The sequence below is a fragment of the Perna viridis genome, chromosome 6 (genome assembly GCF_037379345.1).
Source record: "Perna viridis isolate PV_CMFRI_1.1 ecotype Kerala chromosome 6, ASM3737934v1, whole genome shotgun sequence".
In the NCBI taxonomy this organism is placed as follows: domain Eukaryota; kingdom Metazoa; phylum Mollusca; class Bivalvia; order Mytilida; family Mytilidae; genus Perna; species Perna viridis.
Window position 1 is genome coordinate 18,818,113 of NC_142450.1, and position 18,529 is coordinate 18,836,641.

The 18,529-nt window shown below is 31.0% G+C and overlaps 1 protein-coding gene across 3 annotated transcripts in view; it reads right to left on the bottom strand.

Annotated features, from left to right (window-relative positions):
* Positions 1 to 410: 410 nt before the first annotated feature.
* LOC148613938 (phospholipase D1-like) overlaps positions 411 to 18,529 on the bottom strand; it is a 76,830-nt gene continuing 58,711 nt past the window's right edge. For all 3 annotated transcript variants that reach the window (XM_088587656.1, XM_088587655.1, XM_088587653.1), the window contains 9 exons: positions 17,194 to 17,312; positions 16,480 to 16,593; positions 15,719 to 15,829; positions 13,681 to 13,772; positions 12,453 to 12,616; positions 12,114 to 12,181; positions 10,525 to 10,742; positions 9,457 to 9,577; positions 411 to 7,938 (listed from right to left, as the gene is read on the bottom strand). In XM_088587656.1, coding sequence (XP_088443782.1) covers positions 7,717 to 7,938; positions 9,457 to 9,577; positions 10,525 to 10,742; positions 12,114 to 12,181; positions 12,453 to 12,616; positions 13,681 to 13,772; positions 15,719 to 15,829; positions 16,480 to 16,593; positions 17,194 to 17,312 — 1,229 coding nt within the window. In that variant the 3' untranslated portion in view covers positions 411 to 7,716. The remainder of the gene's footprint in view (positions 7,939 to 9,456; positions 9,578 to 10,524; positions 10,743 to 12,113; positions 12,182 to 12,452; positions 12,617 to 13,680; positions 13,773 to 15,718; positions 15,830 to 16,479; positions 16,594 to 17,193; positions 17,313 to 18,529) is intronic.

Here is an 18,529-nt window from a genome sequence, read left to right on the forward strand (position 1 = left end):
ACTTCTTTACTGTGTAGTTTGAGACAGTAATGCCCAGACTCGACTCGATACCATAAGATCATTTGTCATCAAGGCTGATGTGGTCTTTCTTATCTAAAAATTGATTATCTAATGCGATATTAAGATACCCTGCCGTATTGTACTGTATTTATTATCCAAGAAATTCAAACTTGATCTGAATTTTATATTGAAGATTTTCTAAGTTTTTATTAGGAAACTGTCATGAATGATAATAAGATTCAGGGGGAACTGCCATTTCAAACCATTTGATAATAACTATATATATCTTGCTTTGTGCACATCTGCCTATTATGCACTGCCTTTAAATAAAATTTCATCAAAATCCATTGAACAGTTTAGCAGCAGCACTTATATTAAGGTAGATGGACATCAAAAGTACTAAAACAAAAGAATTTCAATGTAATTTAATAATGTCTGCATAAAATGATATCTGATATGTGCCATCAAAGCATGTACCGGTAGAATTATAAGTCAAATGAAATCGTTGTCCAAGTTACTAATGGAAACAAAACAGAACTTTACTAACTTTAGTGTCTGTCTCCCAAATACTGTTCATCTTTGTTTTGCATAAATAAGTAATGCAATTCCTGCTTAAACAACTCCATAATAAGTACAAGACACTGAATAATCATAGAAATTCTTAATGTGAGGACTTGAAATATTTTGCCAAAAATTATTTCCATATGTTGATGCTTCACAGTCCACTATCATAAAATTCAAACATTTTTTTTGTCTGAATTATCCAGGCCAACAACTAAAAAATAATAATAAAATGATCATGCTTGTAGAGCTCTGGATCAGGGAACAGTTACCGAGTACAAAAAAAATTTTCACTTAATTTGCAAAGATAAAAAAAAATTAAGATAATATCGGTAATCAAAATCACAGAGAAACAAAACTTGACCCTACATACTGTCATTGAAGTAGAGAACAGGAATGTACAACACACCATAATAAAATCACCAGGAAATTAATAAATTAATAAAACAAATAACAAAGGTAAACATTAATCAAATAAAAATGGGTCATAAACCAATTAGGGGGGCAGGTATTTGATTTTATGGGGTGACTGGATCAAAAGGGGACATAATATGTGTATACAAAACTTTCGGTATTGGTCTTATGACAAAAGAGATGAAGTGAATTAGTAAAATAAAAAACACCAAGAGAGAAATTCACACAAAAATATCCAAGATAAATGTTTTCAATCTACACCTTCCCCAAATAAAAATCAAATAGTTTCTCCCTTACGCAAAAATTTAATTATAAATTTCAACACTGCACTGATGGAGATCATAAAAGCAAGTATGTAATATAGATTCAACAATGAAAAAGTTATCAGTAAAAATTATAACATTTGAAAACAATTCACATTCTGAAAATATCACACAAAAAATCATACCCTCAATACATTATGTTTGAAAAGCTTCTGTGCAAGCATTTTAAACGATGATGGGTTATCTCCCATTTTTAGAAAAAATGTGTACAGAATACCATGAACTAATGCCATGTATTTAAGGCATGACTGCTATATTTGTTTAGTCTAAGAGGAAATAATCTGTGTAGCAGGTTATTTTCAAAAGTGCACCACAGGCATTGAGGTTATTTTAAACAGACCTAAAGGATATAACAGTCATTTCTTATAATTTGATTTTAGTATAAAAATTCAACAAAAAAGTTGATGATTCACAATCACATTTAATACAAAATTTGGTTTATGAGATGGACACATATTTTTATCCAATCAGAAAGTGTGTTAATTCTGAAATTAAATAATTCTAATATATGAAAGATTTAGGAGTTAAATTGATATAATGGCTAACAAAGTTAATGTAAGTTTCTGATATTGAACAGTTCTTGAGGACTAAAAACAGGAGACAACAGCATTAGATTGAATACATTATCTTGATTACTGTAAGATGGAGAACCTACATGTGGTTGACTATTATCTTGAAAAAAGGGGGAAAGTAGATGCAATAGAATTCATACTAAAAATAATCATAGAATTCCTTACAACCAGTGGGAAAAGTAGACAATTGCTATAGAATTCATAGTAAGAATAATCATAGAATTCCTTACTACCAATGGTAGAACATATCAGTGTTAGATATATCAGCATACAATACATATACAAAGAAATATACTGTAAACATAATTAATTTTAATTAATTTTTGTTATTTTCGCAGTGGACAGAAAAGCATGAAAACTACAGTACCCATGAAATTGATTTTTAACATTTTTTAATGCTAACCATTTTTCTAAACCCATGAAAAATGATACCCACAAATATGTTCAACTGATGGTATCAGCAAAAATTAGTAACTGCAAAAATTAATATGGTTATAGTAAATATAAGTATAGATCAGCTGTTCGACAACCTCTGAAGTTCTTTAACTATTTATATTTAAAACACCATTCCATATCTATAGAGCTATAGACTGGTTTAACTTCAAAACTAGACTTAGGGTATAAATGTGCTCTTTCAATACAAAATTTTAAGAAAGCACCATGGGAGAATTTAACAAATTGTGTAGTACAAAATATATATGTAAGCATGACTAAGCTGTTGTGTAAACAATTACCCATAACTGACCAACGAAATGCCAAAATTTTGTGTAGCTTAAAAATTAAAAGTTTGGAAAACTACATCCTTACTAGTAATCAAAAAGATGTCAAAATATCATTAAATCATTATAAAATTAAAGCCTGAGCCGAAGATGAACTATCACTTATGACATATGCCAGATTACTCCCCATTTAAAAACTTGATTAAAAAGACACAATATAAAGCAACACACATGAACATGACCAAGCAATGCAATCAACACATTGTATATGAAAAATATGTAAAAATACATAAATATTTACATCAAATTTCAATAATTATCAGTACATAATTATAATAATTGCAATTTGGCAAAAAAAGGGGGCATCACTTCCACAATAACACAGTAATTCAAATCATTTGTACTCATTTCCAAAAAAAATCATTTTCATTTCATAACACATTTATCTACATAATCAATATACGTGTACAAACTGTACATATCTTTTATATACAGTCATGATGCTTTGCACCAATGTGTGCATAGAGGTGTATCAAAAATAAATCAATCTGGTTATACCATTACAAGAAAAATTACTATGTACATGTACATATAAATGAAATCAAACAGGCCCCTACTCATAAAACACTTTGTCGCTGAAAAATTCTATTCAAAATGTGACATAAGTGAGCACTGAAGAACAACTGAGTACAGAACATTTTCAGAAAAATTAATTCTTTTTGAAGAATTATCTTTTAATTATTTTGATTTTCTATAATAAAAAAAAGTTAGTGACTGTATGTCTGCATCCTTCACATTCCTTAAGGCTAAGCAGGAAAACAGGACTGTTTTTGCATTTATTTATATTTGAGCCAACCATGAAAGTTTTTTATGAACAGGGGACCAGATTATCAATCATGTGACCATCACCTAATTTATATGATAACAATTGTCATGGAATAATAAATAATACAAAACATAAATATAAGTATATAAGTTACAATAGAGAAATAACATAATACTTTAGGTGTAAAGTCTCCCCCTTTTGGTAGGACCCTCCCGATATTTCATGAAAAAGATCAAAAATCTCCTTTGTCAAAGCAGGAAATTTAGCTGCATTTGTGGAAATTTCTAGTTTTATTTGAATTTTCAGCTTAAGATCATTATAATCTACTTCAATTCTTGTCAAAAGAATGTCTTGAAAACAAAAAAACTCAGCAAATCTCCCTCCTTGAGAAAATTTTGAGAGGGAGATCTCCCACTTCGGAACTTTTGATGGTTAACATCTATGATAAACTCGAATGGTCAAATTCCTAGACATGTGGCCAAGAAATTAAAACACTTAAATTTTAAATCATGAGGTCTGAACCAGCTGCCAGGTTTCTGGCCAAGCAAATACATGTAATAAGGTTTCCACAAATTCTCAAAAAGAACTTTGGATAACCCTGGGAATCACCTGTCCTGAAGTCCAGAATTTTAGGACAAAGTCACCTACTTCACAAAATTAGTCTAATATATTCAAGAAGAAATCTGAGCTACGTAGGGCCATTGAAATTTGATTTATCTTAGGCCCTCCCTTGTCATTTAGGACAACGTCTTATTACAAATTTTTAACTCCACCAATATAAAATAAAGACCATCTTCAATAGGACACAATATAAGAAAACAATATGAAAATAAAAAAGAATCTTTAAATCAAATCTTCTTTGGTATCAATGGGATATCATTTTACAGATCAAATAAAAAAAAAAAAATTTGTAAAATAGTAACCGTTTCCACGATGTACTTACACAATTAACAATCAAGAAGAACAACACACTGTAAATCAGAAAAGTTTGCTGATTCTTGAAACGAAAATATCTATCACCAAATTTCACAAAATGTTCTTTTAACATTATCCAAGACTAAGTACCAGATAACACGAAAGATACTCAATGTAAATGAGACAAGAGTTAACTGCCCATGTCAAAGCAAAATTTGCTTACGAAATCTGGGGCGAAAATAACATGAGTAATTCGATACGCAGTATGAATGAAGGGTAATAACAAAATTACCAAACTGATAAACTCTTCACAATACTAAAAAGGATTTGTCAAAAAAAGAAAATCTGTTTAACAAACGGTTATAGCAAGGTAAATCAATGGTCGCAGTCAATACCAATTTATTCTACAAAGAAAATTTGCCTAATTATTGTGACATAAGACATTAAGTACTTTCTTACATGGGAGACAGATATAATGGGAATAAATTTTATAGGTTTATCAAATATTGAAATAAAGAAGACTAAGTCCTGTAAAGTTGTTATTTCAAGCAGCAGAAAAACTTTTAAGAGGAGTGTAATAACCCTAAAAATGCTGGCAAAACAAATATACATCTATACTGTACCAGGTACTTTGTCCTGTAAAACACTCAAACTAGATACTCATACTAAACACTCATACTAGATACTCACACTAAATACTCAAACTAGATACTCATACTTAACACTCATACTAGCCACTTATCAAAACTACTCAATAAACATATTTCTGATATTTATACAACTGCTAAAATATTTAACACTGAAACAGAAATAGGTTAATATAACAATAATGTACATAACAAAACAAAACAATATAAGAAGCATAATGCCACAGAATAAATGGCCATTTTGAAGAATATCTATCTATGACAACTGTCTACGTTTGAGTCTATGAAATTAATGCCATTGTCATTCTGAAAGACTTCAACTTAATGAGCTGGTAAAAGTATTCTACATGCAAGTGCAAAGCTACAGGTGCTCACGTTTATTTCAATGAAAAGTTGATAAAAAAATGGCCTAATCTATAGCAATCAGAACAAAACTTAATCTTAGTGTAAATGTACCCTACAGAAAAGTGGTGCTCTATACACAGTGAGAATGGAAATAACAAGACTAAAACATGTCTGGACCTGTGTCACTGTTTTATATATGTGCCTTTTATATAAACACCAGACAAGTAAAAAAAAAACTACAGTGTGGGTTACATATTTCTATATGTAATTTCCTAATGATAGCATACAATACTGAAATATTAGCCAAGTTCAACCTGCTAAAAAGTAGGAAAAAATTACTAACACTTCTCCAAAATATGAAGTGCACGTCCACAATATGAATAATCACAAGTTTTATTAATAATGCTAAATAGTTTTTGAGTTACAGATTACTCAAAGTAGGTAGCCCTAAGTGTGGCAGACAGATGGACAGACAAAGTCAAGCAGCTGCTGGAGCTGGTTTTGCTCTTAGTGAAGCAGGTAAAAACACAGATAACGACAAAGAGTATATTCCTAATAGTCAAGTCAAATATGCAAAATCCTTAAAATGTGGCCTGAATTGAGGCATTCAGGAACAAAATTACAGTTGGAAGACAAAACTATCTACATTTTTTTTAATTCAGTGCACTGTACATAAAAATTGCGAAAATCAAAGCTTAATCACTGAGTGAAATTTTAATTTGAACAATCTGCGACTATTTTAGCTGTCATAGCATAATATATTGCACCTTTTAAGCAAACCTTTTCTAGCCACTGAGCAAATCTCAAAACACATTGCACCATCTAGAGGGTCTATAATTCTTTAAAAAAAAAACAAAAAACATGTATCTGCATTGCAGCAATCCAACAAATTGAAACTTGGACATTTATTAATGTGGCATGCTGTCATCCTAAGAAACCTACACTTAACCATTTCAGTCAAATTAAAATTCATGTATAAAATATCTAAGGATTGTTGTAAATAGAAGTCCAGAAATTTGCAATAAAAATTTCAATTATACATCTGCTAAAAAATTAATTAGGTGTAGGGTTGACAGGAGGGCGATATGTCAGGAACCTGAAAAGAGGAAACATCATGCAAATATATATACATTCCATGCAATAGAAGCTGAGAAATCTGTGGCAGAAATATGTAACAGACAAACTTGCAAGGTGTAATACAGTCCTACTCTTATGATTCAGGATATAATGAGAGTCCTCTTTTTTCTGTCAAATACTGATGAAGACCATTATTATAATAGTATGTTAAGTGTAGCATTAAAACAGGGCGAAAAACCTAATTATACAGGATACTCTTCCTGAAGCTTTTATCTCCTATACTATTAAAAATTGTATTAAAGTCAATCACAGGAATGTCGATAAAATATTTTACAATAGTGCCACATCAAAATTAGAATTTAAACAAATATAAATGTAACTAAATTGTAGACACCCAATTCATGAACAACACAAAAATGTAAAAATAAAACATAAAGTTGAACTCCTGATTCTACATCAGTAAGGGGAATGTCTGTTCTAGCCTAATGGAATGGAACTATAGATTGTATCTGTATATTGCAGAAGTATTTTTTTTTTCTTTTTTTTATGAGGATTGCTGATTTTCAGTTACTTTACAATTATCCTCAGAGACTCTAGTTAAAATCTAAGAAACACAAGTTCAAAACATTCTTTGTCACCCTTTTTTTTCTGATTTTTTTTACTTCAGAAAAAAATATATATGTTTTTTTTTCTGCTTACTACTCATAAACTCTTCATTTATAAATCTCTGTTACAAAATCTCATTAATCTTTGCAGTTTTTCTTTTTAAGCCAACTTCATGACTTCAATGTATGCAAATATTGATGAAAATAAAGTTCAGAGAATAAAAGTGGGAAAAGTATGTTATGACCAGGTGTATTTATGCTTAGAACTCAAAACCTATATATAATAAAAATGACCAATTTGGCACCTAAGAAAAGCCCAAAAACCTTACTCAATAAAACTGAGATCTCACTAATTTGTAAAAACAGTTTGTAATTACCATATCTTTTCTTTTATATATTGTAAAAGAAGTAATTGTACATACATCTTATTTCCATATATCCTTAAATCTTATTGCATATATGAAAATTACACAATATCTGTTATTTATACAAACATTTTTACACTATATCTATATAATAAAAGTTGGGAAAATACTGTAGAAAAAAAGCCTTATAATGCTATAGTATGAATTAAAATGTATCTCTAACCAGTAAAATCTGAACTTAGAATTGTTTTATCAGCAAGAGGTAGTCTAAGACTCCTGAAGCACATGTATCAATGTCACTTTCTATTCCATTGTTACAGATGCAAGTTACTTAGAATCCAGCTCCTCTACACCCAGACAGCATTCGGAAGGAAAGCCTCTTTCCCAAAAGGAATGATACTAGCTTCATTGTCCAGGAAACGTAGAGGCATGAGAACAAGATTGCCTCGAATCCTCTTCAGCTCCCCTCTGGCTTTTTGAGGGTCTGTCTCAGCCATGGACTTTTCAGACATGAATACATCCGCCTCTTGGAATGATAGAACCAGATTGTTTGGCAAACATTTAAAAACCTACAAAGAAATTCAGAAAAATGAAAAAATGTTTATCTAATCATGGAGTCTTTCTCTGCCTTTATTAATTCTCATGATAAACAATTCATTTAAACACCTCCAAACACAATCAGAAGAATGTTTATCTAGCCATAAAATTATACTCTGCCTTTATTGATTCTCATCATAAACAATTCATTTAAATACCTATGGAGATATTCAGAAGAATGAAGGAATGTTTATCTAGTGATGGTGTCTTACTCTGCTGTTACTGATTCTCATCATAAACAAATAAACAAAATAAACATATTTATTGTGGGACTTTTTAACTTTTTTCTACCAAGATATGTCATATAACCAACTTTGGCAAAGCAGTTTATGGACAAGTTTAAATTGCCCAAAAGTTTATCCAAGTTAAAACTAAGATTTAACCCTTAATCGAAACATTATTTAGTTACCAGTATGTATAATTTGAATTGTGGATTACAGACCAATCAACACTGTTGAGGTCATTGAAGCAAACAATTTTATACAAAATAACCTATGTTGCCCAAAGAGTATGAACCAATCAGAAGGCTTTATTACAAATCAAATTATGCTACCAAATGAAAACCTAATAACAATGTCAAATTTTGAAACTGCAGTATGTTGATGTTTTGACTTTATAATTTCCATCCAAAAAAAGATTATATGGGCTTCATTTATCATCATTTGATGTCCAGAATTTCTATAGTTTTGTGTCTTACTGTCATCATATGTCTCCTTAAGATACAGGACATAAATAAAGTAGGAGTCTTTGTAAGAATCATGCAAAATCCGAAAAATGTGATACACCCCAAAAAAAGGCTATATATTTTTATTTTTGTAATTAAGTTGATTTATGGGTCTACATTATGAAATGTGTAATTATTTAATCGAATCTGCCTGCTCTTAGGAGATAATCCACATTGAAAATCCAATAGATTCTATTGTATATGAGCATCATTTACAGAGTTATCTCCCTTAATTTTGAAATTTACAGTGCATTCTATACAATTTTTATCTGTATATGAAAAACTGACTGTTAATTTCTGTTTACTATGGCATTTCAAACAAAATATCAAAAATAAAAATATGTAGGCTTTTTACCCATGAATCACATTTTGCATGATTCTTCGCCGGAGTAATACTTAACAATCTGCCATAAACCTTCATTATAGCAAACATTGAAAACATTTCTAACATTATAAGTGATCAAATTCAGACCACATTTAAATTTGCAGGAAGAGGGATAAAGATAACTCCATGGCCAATAACATCAGGGCAGTCCTTGATGTAATATAAATATTTTTTCATGGCTTGCCACTGACTATCACATCAAGGGAAGTACTGTAAATTCAAAAATTATTGCACTAATTTTACTACTCCAAAAAATATGACTGACCAAAATTCACAATAAAGAAAAAAAAATATTGACTATTTAATTCAAGTGATGCAGAAATGTTCCCATATTAGAATTAAACCATGTATCTTTAATTAAAGAATACATCAATCACAAACCCTTTCATAAACTGCAGTGTTGACGGTAGCAATATGTGTGTAGACATTCTTGTAGAATTTATCGCTAACAGGGTCAGATAAATCTATGGTATTGTCTAGTGGGTCTACTCCTAAATGTTCCCTGTAACAGCAAGTATAATATAAACTTGAAAATAAAGAGAAACAATCTGTCTTTTTGACCAATTAATACAAGAATGTAAATATTTGATTTGTGTTTTGCTTTTGTTTTGGATGATCTTTCCATGACTGGTTGTTCAGTTTGGTACAGTACCTCAACCGATCCGTGCAACAATAGTTGCGATCGGTCATCAATCACCGATCAGTTTCCGATCAGTCATCAATCCGTCAAACCGATCAAGTTAACTGGTGATTGTATCACGTGATCACAGACGGTCAATGTATTTTACGTTTTTTTACAGTTTTTATTGTTTTCTTTGTCAATTTTACACATATTTACATAATGTTATATATTTAAACATCAGTTTATACTTTTATTTTACATTTTTGTTCTTATTTAAAACAGATCTTACGTCATTTTACATAACAAAATTGTGATCAGATCGGTCACCGGTCATCGATCAGTCAGCGATCAATCAGTCAACAGTCACTGATCTTTCAAATCGTTGCACAGATCGGTTCAAGGACTGTAACTTTTGTACAAGGTACCGAGAGTATGTCAATTGGTATAAGTGTTACTCTCTGTTGAAGGCTAGGCCATACAAATTTTACATCCATATTAATAGTAAGTTTCAACTCAGCCTTAAAATGATCAATCATTAACAACATCCACTTAACTTCACAGGGAACTTTTCACTTTTATTCAATTTTTCCATTGCATACATACTCATCAGCTCACTCTCATAACAAATATAATGTCACAAACAAATTAATTTATACAGAGTAAAGTATTTTACCAAAGCATCCAAACAAGTGCAAAAATGGTTCCAACAACTGGTTTTAACACTTTGAAACACTATTTTAAAAAACGAATTTTTAAATTGCAAAATTCACACTCACAAATATGTTCAATTTCAAATATACATTAAGAACAACTTATGTAATCATTACCTAAATAGACTTTTCCTGAGAGATGAAGCAAATTTTCCAGCTTGGTGTTCCATTCCACCCATCCGGACCTTGAACTTGTGTATGTCTTGAAACATTACAGCAATTTCACTGTCTCTTTCTCCTAACATACTCCTGTCATTGATGTTAGCTGAACCAATGATGACAGTATCATCATCAACAATCATCAATTTACTATGGACATATACCAACTCTGATACCTGCGTAAAAATGTTATAGAAGAGTAATCAAGGGAACCAAGATTATAGCGGATACTGAAATAACATGACATAACCAAAATAATATGCAAAAAAAAAACAAAAGTAAATAAACAACTCGGACTCCACTAAAAAGTTGGAGCATGAACCAGGTGCACCGGTAAGTTAAGATCCACCTAGTTGATCATAAAAAGTCAAGATGGGGTATACGGAAAAGGAAAGAAAAATTATGAAACAGTGAAAAAAATAGTTCTCATGTTGCAGGTGGATACATCATAACAATCTACAAGTTCATGATGAAGACCATTAAAACTTCTGTATTAATGACTTTAATCTTGTAGCAATATAACCCTGTTCCAGAAGCCAAACTGTAAGAAGTTGGGCATGGTGCAAAAAGTCTGCATATCTATGGCAAGCTGTGGCATAACAAATGAGTTGTTATATGAAAACTCCATCTGCATATGCTGAAGAAATGTAGCCACAGATGAAAGAAACCAAGTCAGACATGATACAATGCACATTCAATTCATTAGAGTATAAATTTCATTACAGCTTATTGTAAAAGTAAATTTATTTGGAAGTATCAAATTTCATGAGTTAGTTTTTTTCAAAATTTCCCTAGATCATTGATCTTATTTGAGTATAAGTATTATTACTAAAAGTTTTACATTTCACTGGGAATGGAATTCATTGTTTTGACGGAAGCAAAAAAAATACAAATAATTTCTTGATAGTATTTGAATTCAATCAAAAAAGTTATATATATATAAGTATGAATACATGGTGTCTTTGCACATGAATCAGAATCAATGTGGATATATATTTAAGCTATATATGCTCTACTAAAGCTTGTTGAATTTTTCATTGTTTAATTTATATGATATATGGAGCCCTCACTATACTGCAGGGATGATTTTACAAGGTCAACAAACTAAGTGAAAATTGGCAAAATTGGAAATAAGTATAAAGTCAAAAAGAGAATCATAATGGTAAAATCACGGAATGGAAATCACCTAAAAAAGGGAAAAAACTATCCCTGATACTCAGTCTAATTAAAATTAGCCCTTCCGATTTTTATTTGTTTCGCCGGAGGCTTATGTACATCAAAAATACAAAACGCACGGTCTAATTTTAATCAGATTGCCCTGAAAGTGAAATAAAAGTAACTCCACCCCTATTTCAACAACTCTAAAATAAAGATTGAAAAAAAAAAAAAAATGATACATGTGTAGCTTTCTTCCATGGAAACAAGCCTTGTATCAATATAAGTAAAATATTAAATAGTGTTCAGAGGTACATCCGATGGGTGAGCAGATTGCAACATAAGCATTGTACCATAAGATAGGCCTATCATCAGTGGTAGATAATACTTACCAATTTCTTATGCAGTTCTGTGTATGTTCTCAATCCACAAAATAAAATGTAGTTCAAAGGGTCAACACCTAAAATTTCGTAAACATGAAATATATATTAGTTTACATTTTTTTTAGAAAGAGCTTTTGTAAAGTTACAAGCAGTAAAACCAGAAATACTTTCAATAAATATCAAGATATCTACTAAATGCAACTTCCACTGACACATTAACAAGGTATTATGATGTTAACTTTTATGAACCTTGTCCTAATGAAAATATAAAGAACTTTTTTTTACCAGTTTTCTTTTATTTCAACAAACTGGAGCATACATAAAATCCTTAACCACTGAAAAAATTACCTGCTTTAGAGAGTTGCTGCCATAGTGATTGTGGTCCTTTACAGATAGATGTGTAATTATAATGAGTGATAGCTTTGATTGCATAAGCACCAGATTTCCCTATCTCTCCTTCAAAAGCTGGCAGTAAAGGCATCACCACATACACACGGAACTGTTCACCATTTCTGAAAGCAGTAAGAGCAATATAACCTCAAGTAGACACAGTAGATTTTGTACTGGAAGTGAGAACCAACACCTACAAAGCCATTCTACATGTTCACACTACTTTAGACAATCCTATTTGTTACAAGATATTCCAAGGTGTACACATAAAACAGATCAGCAGATAGACACTGTTTTTTGTTCATCAAAAGCAAGGATTAATATTTCTGTTTAGAAATCTAAGACCAACTTAAGATAATTTCTTTGTTTTCTTACTCTCCATCATCTCTTTTTTATGTGACTTATTACAAATTTTTATTGCAATATCAAATATCCTCCCATTTTCCTGGCTATGAACAATGCCAACAGCATCGTCACCAACTTTGACAGCAAAATATAAAGTGAACTCCCTCCCAGCCTCATCATGAAAAAAACAACATACTAATCCAATAAGTTTTACCTGAGTTTGATAAATCAAGGTCATTTAAAGGTCATGAATGTACACGACACATTGTTTCGTGTGATTCACCCACATATGGAAAGCCTACATCAAAAGACAAAAAATTGAGTTCTGGACACAAATCCATGTTAGAAATTCTTTAATTTTGACCTTCAGGTCAAGGTTATATAGACATTATGAATTGTCTCATTGTGATATATCCATGCACCAAATATGGTATGTCTAGGTCAATTAACAAACAAGTTATAGCCAAGACAGGAATCTGCACAGACAGACAGACAGTGATTCCTATATACCCCCTAAACTTTGTTTGCAGGGTTTTAAAAAACAATTTCTTTCATATATTTTTGACAGTGTCTTCTAAAACTAAAGATCAAAAGCAGTGATTTCTTGTTTACTGTGAAATGAACTTTTTTGAAGGATACAAATTTTGTTTGTTTGTCAAAGCTTTCTCAGTTCAAGGAATTTTGAATTTCACAGATTTCAACAATGGTAACTTAAATTTTTATTTGGAATAAGAGTTGGTCGGTTTTTACAGATCCACCAAAACGTGAAAAATAATACCCAAAAAACAATTGTTTTTCCACAGTATAATCTAATATCTTCTCAAAATGTTAATATACAAACCTATGGGCTCTCAGAATTCTTTTAAATAATGCATTACCAATTTGATTCTTCACTACTGCATTTTCTCCAATGTATGTTATGAAAAACTGATTCTAAAAATGTAAACAACAATTCAATAATAACATTTTGCATTATTACATTTTTCAATCATAAAAAGGGTAAATTTTCTTTGTACGATGTTTTACTTTTACAAGACTTATTACATTATACTTCAAAGGAAGGACAGTGATTCCTAAAGTTCCTTAATTTATTTCAGGAGGTAAGCCTAGGGTAAGGGACATTACTCTTAAAATCAGTAATATGTTTGTATCATATTCAATTTAACCAAAACCTATTAAGCTTTCAATTGAAACAGAATGAAATCAGTCCAAGTTACTTTGATGCTTACATTAGATTGATGTATTATGCGGAATACATACGTTTCCATGATTTGTTTGAGGGAAACATTCATTAAATAAACTGATGTCACTCCCAGTTTTTTGTGGGAGTTTATATGGCTAGGGCTTCAGTTTTTTTTGTGTGTTGTCTGTAATCTATTTAATTCAGTTCGCTCCATTTTTGTACATAGATCGTCTTCGTTTCATGTATTGCATGTTTACCATTTGACCATGTTTTCACGTTTACCAGTTGAACATGTTTTCATGTTTACCAGTAGACCATGTTTCCATGTTTACCAGTAGACCATGTTTTCATGTTTACCAGTTGACCATGTTTTCATGTTTACCAGTAGGCCATGTTTCCATGTTTACCAGTTGACCATGTTTCCATGTTTACCAGTAGACCATGATTCCATGTTTACCAGTAGACCATGTTTTCATGTTTACCAGTTGACCATGTTTTCATGTTTACCAGTACACCATGTTTCCATGTTTACCAGTAGACCATGTTTCCATGTTTACCAGTTGACCATGTTTCCATGTTTACCAGTAGACCATGTTTCCATGTTTACCAGTTGACCATGTTGTCATGTTTACCAGTAGACCATGTTTCCATGTTTACCAGTAGACCATGTTTCCATGTTTACCAATAGACCATGTTTTCATGTTTACCAGTAGACTATGTTTTGGGAATTTGATGTATTTGATGAATCCCACTGCTGATGTTTTGGTTTTTTTTACTGATATATAAACAGAAAATTACATGACACTGCTCTTTTCTTTAATTTAGAAAAATTTTCGTTGAAGAAATGAACCCATAAAACCAGAACACCCGTGTCATCTCTAAAATTAATATTAAAAGATTTGTTAAATAGTAAGTTAAAGTGAAAGTCATATGAACATACAACCCATCATGCTGAAAACCATATCATTTGCAGTTAAATACTCCAAAGTGTAAATTGACATAAAGATACTTCTCAAGTAATAAGGGCTTGAATTATTTCTCCACTCGAAGGGTAAAATTAAAACTCATCATGCAAACTTCAGCGAGCATGTTAAAATCTTAATTTTAACCAAAGAGAGTGGAGAAAAATTTTTAATTATGAATAGACTGAAGGAAAATGGGTTTCCCTAGAAACTTTATAAAAAGTAAAATGGTGGCAAATCTCTTGCAGGAATTTAATCACCACCTGGTGGATAAAAATTCACATGCATTTTTAATCACCAAATATCTATCCCCCATCCAACTCCTTAAGGTGAGAAACAAACAGATCAAAACTATATACATAAATATTTGTTGACAGGATCAAGGGTTTGGCATGCAAGGGGCCATGGCCCATTTGCCCTTTCTGGCTGGAAATGGCCCCTTTTTCTAAAAGAAAACTCAATATTTTTTTTAATAAATGGCCCATTCAAATTGCAAATATCTTTGAAAAATCCTGAAAGAGGGTCCTTCTCAACCACTGCAGGATAATGATAAACATGCATACCAAGTTCCATTATGATGTGCTTGCCTATTTTATGGAAAAAAAATCTTAAATGCAAACTTAAACTTTACACAAGACACATGGGCATATACAAAGACTCAATTAATTCTTTTACCATGGTGGGACTTCAACGTGGCTTTCATTTCATCTAAGTGTTAAGAACAACTGACTTACTTCAATATAGATATAATGCTTGGCACTTTCTATACAGTGAATATAAGCCGTGTGTATAGAACACTCCTTTCTATTTATACCAGTTGACCAACCTCCGGCACTTCGCAGAATCTAAAATAAAAATTGAAAAAAATTGATGTTCTTCCAAGAAGAAAGACAACAAATATGGGTCACATCAAAATTCGAACAAAGTAATTTCATAGATTTTGGCATTTTTAATGATACAGGAAATGTGACTTGGGTCAATAACTCATATCAGCAAGAAATATGAATAAAAATTTACAGTTATTAGCACTTAAACTTCATATTATGAAAAAAAGTTCTAGTAATTCCATATCACAACAAAATAGATTGTTAGCTAGGCATTTCAGATGCCCCTCTCTTACCACATTTTTACAATTTGAAAGAAGAGCCCAAAATCGACTTTTAAAAGTCTCAAAAAGCTGACAATGCTACAAAATATTAAAAAAAAAAACCTGATAGGCCATTCTAAGTTAATTTCTTGGTTCTTGGGCCATTGGTTATGAAATGAAGAAGAGTATCTTTTTACCATTTTACTATAAAACATGAGTGATTAAGGTGCCTCTTACATTGTTCACAGAGAGATAACAAAATGATAAGGGAGGCACTGTTTCGTTTATATTTTTTTCCATACTGAGTGGCAATAAAAATTGGTAATGGAAGAGCCTCAGAAGAGAGGCCAGAGGGCCTGAGGACCAAATTATTATCATTGTAAGGCCTTGTCTATACATATCTCATACCTGTGATTTGACTTCATCACATTGGTCCCTAATAATCTGTGGCACTAAATTATGAGGTGTATACCCCTTCGGTAACAGCAGTGGGTAGTTCCTATTGTTTTTTGCTTTTTCAGTCTAAAAAAAAATTTCTTTGATTAACAGCAAGAAATTGTGTGTTATGATATAAATAATTTAAATTGTTTCCCTTCTTCAGAAGAAATAGCAATATTGATGATTAATAATCCGCTTAACTTAAAACCTGAATTTTATTATGTTAATGCCTTTAAAGAAAAAACTACTGAAAAATTTATGTGCTTTTTGTATCTCCACAAATTCACCAGAGAAGCTCTTTGATGATCTCCCTCTGTAACCCATTTGTAAATAAATGATCATAAAAACTCTTGAGGACCACAATTATTATTGGATTATCTCCCTTAAATAACTTCATTTTTTTTTTCCTGAAGTTGTTCAACACTTTGTCTCAGAAGTATAAGCCTTTGATCTCTAACCCTAATTCTATGAGATAAACACAGCAGACAAGTTACTTACTCATGCAATGTTTAAAATTACTGGCAAATATTAAAGAAATTATATTACACCATGAGAAGTATAAAATTGCAAATTCTCATGTCAACAGAATCTTACAATTCCTCTACTTCCTTTCTTTGAGAAATTACTTAGGTCATTTTAACAACCTTCAAGATCTTCTCCAGCCATTCTTATGTTAGTCTATACCTTTGTCATATTCCATCTTGCAATGAAATGTCTAGACACATCTCTTGCTGCCTTGCCATAAACAACAGCACCAATATCATGCCAAGGCATTCTGGGAGTCTGGGTTCTATCTATAAAATCTACAAAAAGCAAAGCCAAGTTGTTAATGCCAGTAGGACAAGCAGCCAGAAGAAATAGAGAGTTTGATGTTATTTTAACCTCATGAGAAGAATTAGCTGCAACTATGAGACTAATTTCTTGGCTAGTATTAAAACCTAATTAAGCTAGAAGCTTTTTATACTCAATAATAAAAAAAAAACTGATGATTTTTCAAAATTATATTTTGTTCAGTGATTTTAAATTTTGATTTAAGAATTGGCAATAACAAACATTTTATCTATTGAAAAATAACACAAATTTTCTATGTGCATATTGTTTATTGCGCGAAATGCAATATAAAAATTTATGTTATTTTTCAATAGACAAATTTTTTGTCATAGCCAATTCTTATAAATTAATTTTAAAACATATTTTTATCTTTAAACATGAAATAGGGGTGTGTCAATATTTTTTTATCCATTGAGATATAACAAAATTATTTTAACCAATCAGATTACAGTATTTATCTCAAATTAATTTATTTAGTTTTGAAGGTAATTATTTTTACTTGCATCTTACATACTTTAAAATACAGTATCAAAAGCAGAAAATTTCTATTAAATCCTACAGAAAGAATTTAAGTGTAAATCACAGACAAATGTTTAAAGCCCCTTTTGTGTCCCTATAAGTATTAGAGCTGTTACAGTATACACCAAGCAATTAAAACATGTACAGAAATATTTTGCATTTACTGCGATCATTTATAATGGTAATTTCCTAATTCACTATAAGAAAGAGTAATCAAGGGAACCAAGGTTATAGCGGTAATCAAAAGAATGTAATCCAGGGATAAAGACCAGAGATAGACAACAGACATACACAACAAAGAACATAAAGTAACTACAATTATACATACAAAGTAACAAAAGCAAATATGCAACTCAGACTCCACTAAAAATTGGGAACATGGACCAGGTGCACCGATAGGGTAAGCATCCTCAGCTTTTCTAGAAACACCCACCAAAAAAAGAGTCAAAACATCGACAACAAAACCCATATTAACCTTCATTATCTCATTATCACTTTCACAACAATTTTATCAAGACAGGAATTAAGCACAAAAATATCACTACATGTACAAGCAACAAACATAACTTGACATCGAAGGAAAATTGAATACAATCCCAATAAACTTAAAACAACAGATTAATTTTACAGGAGAAATAGACACAACACATATATATCAACACAAGACTAA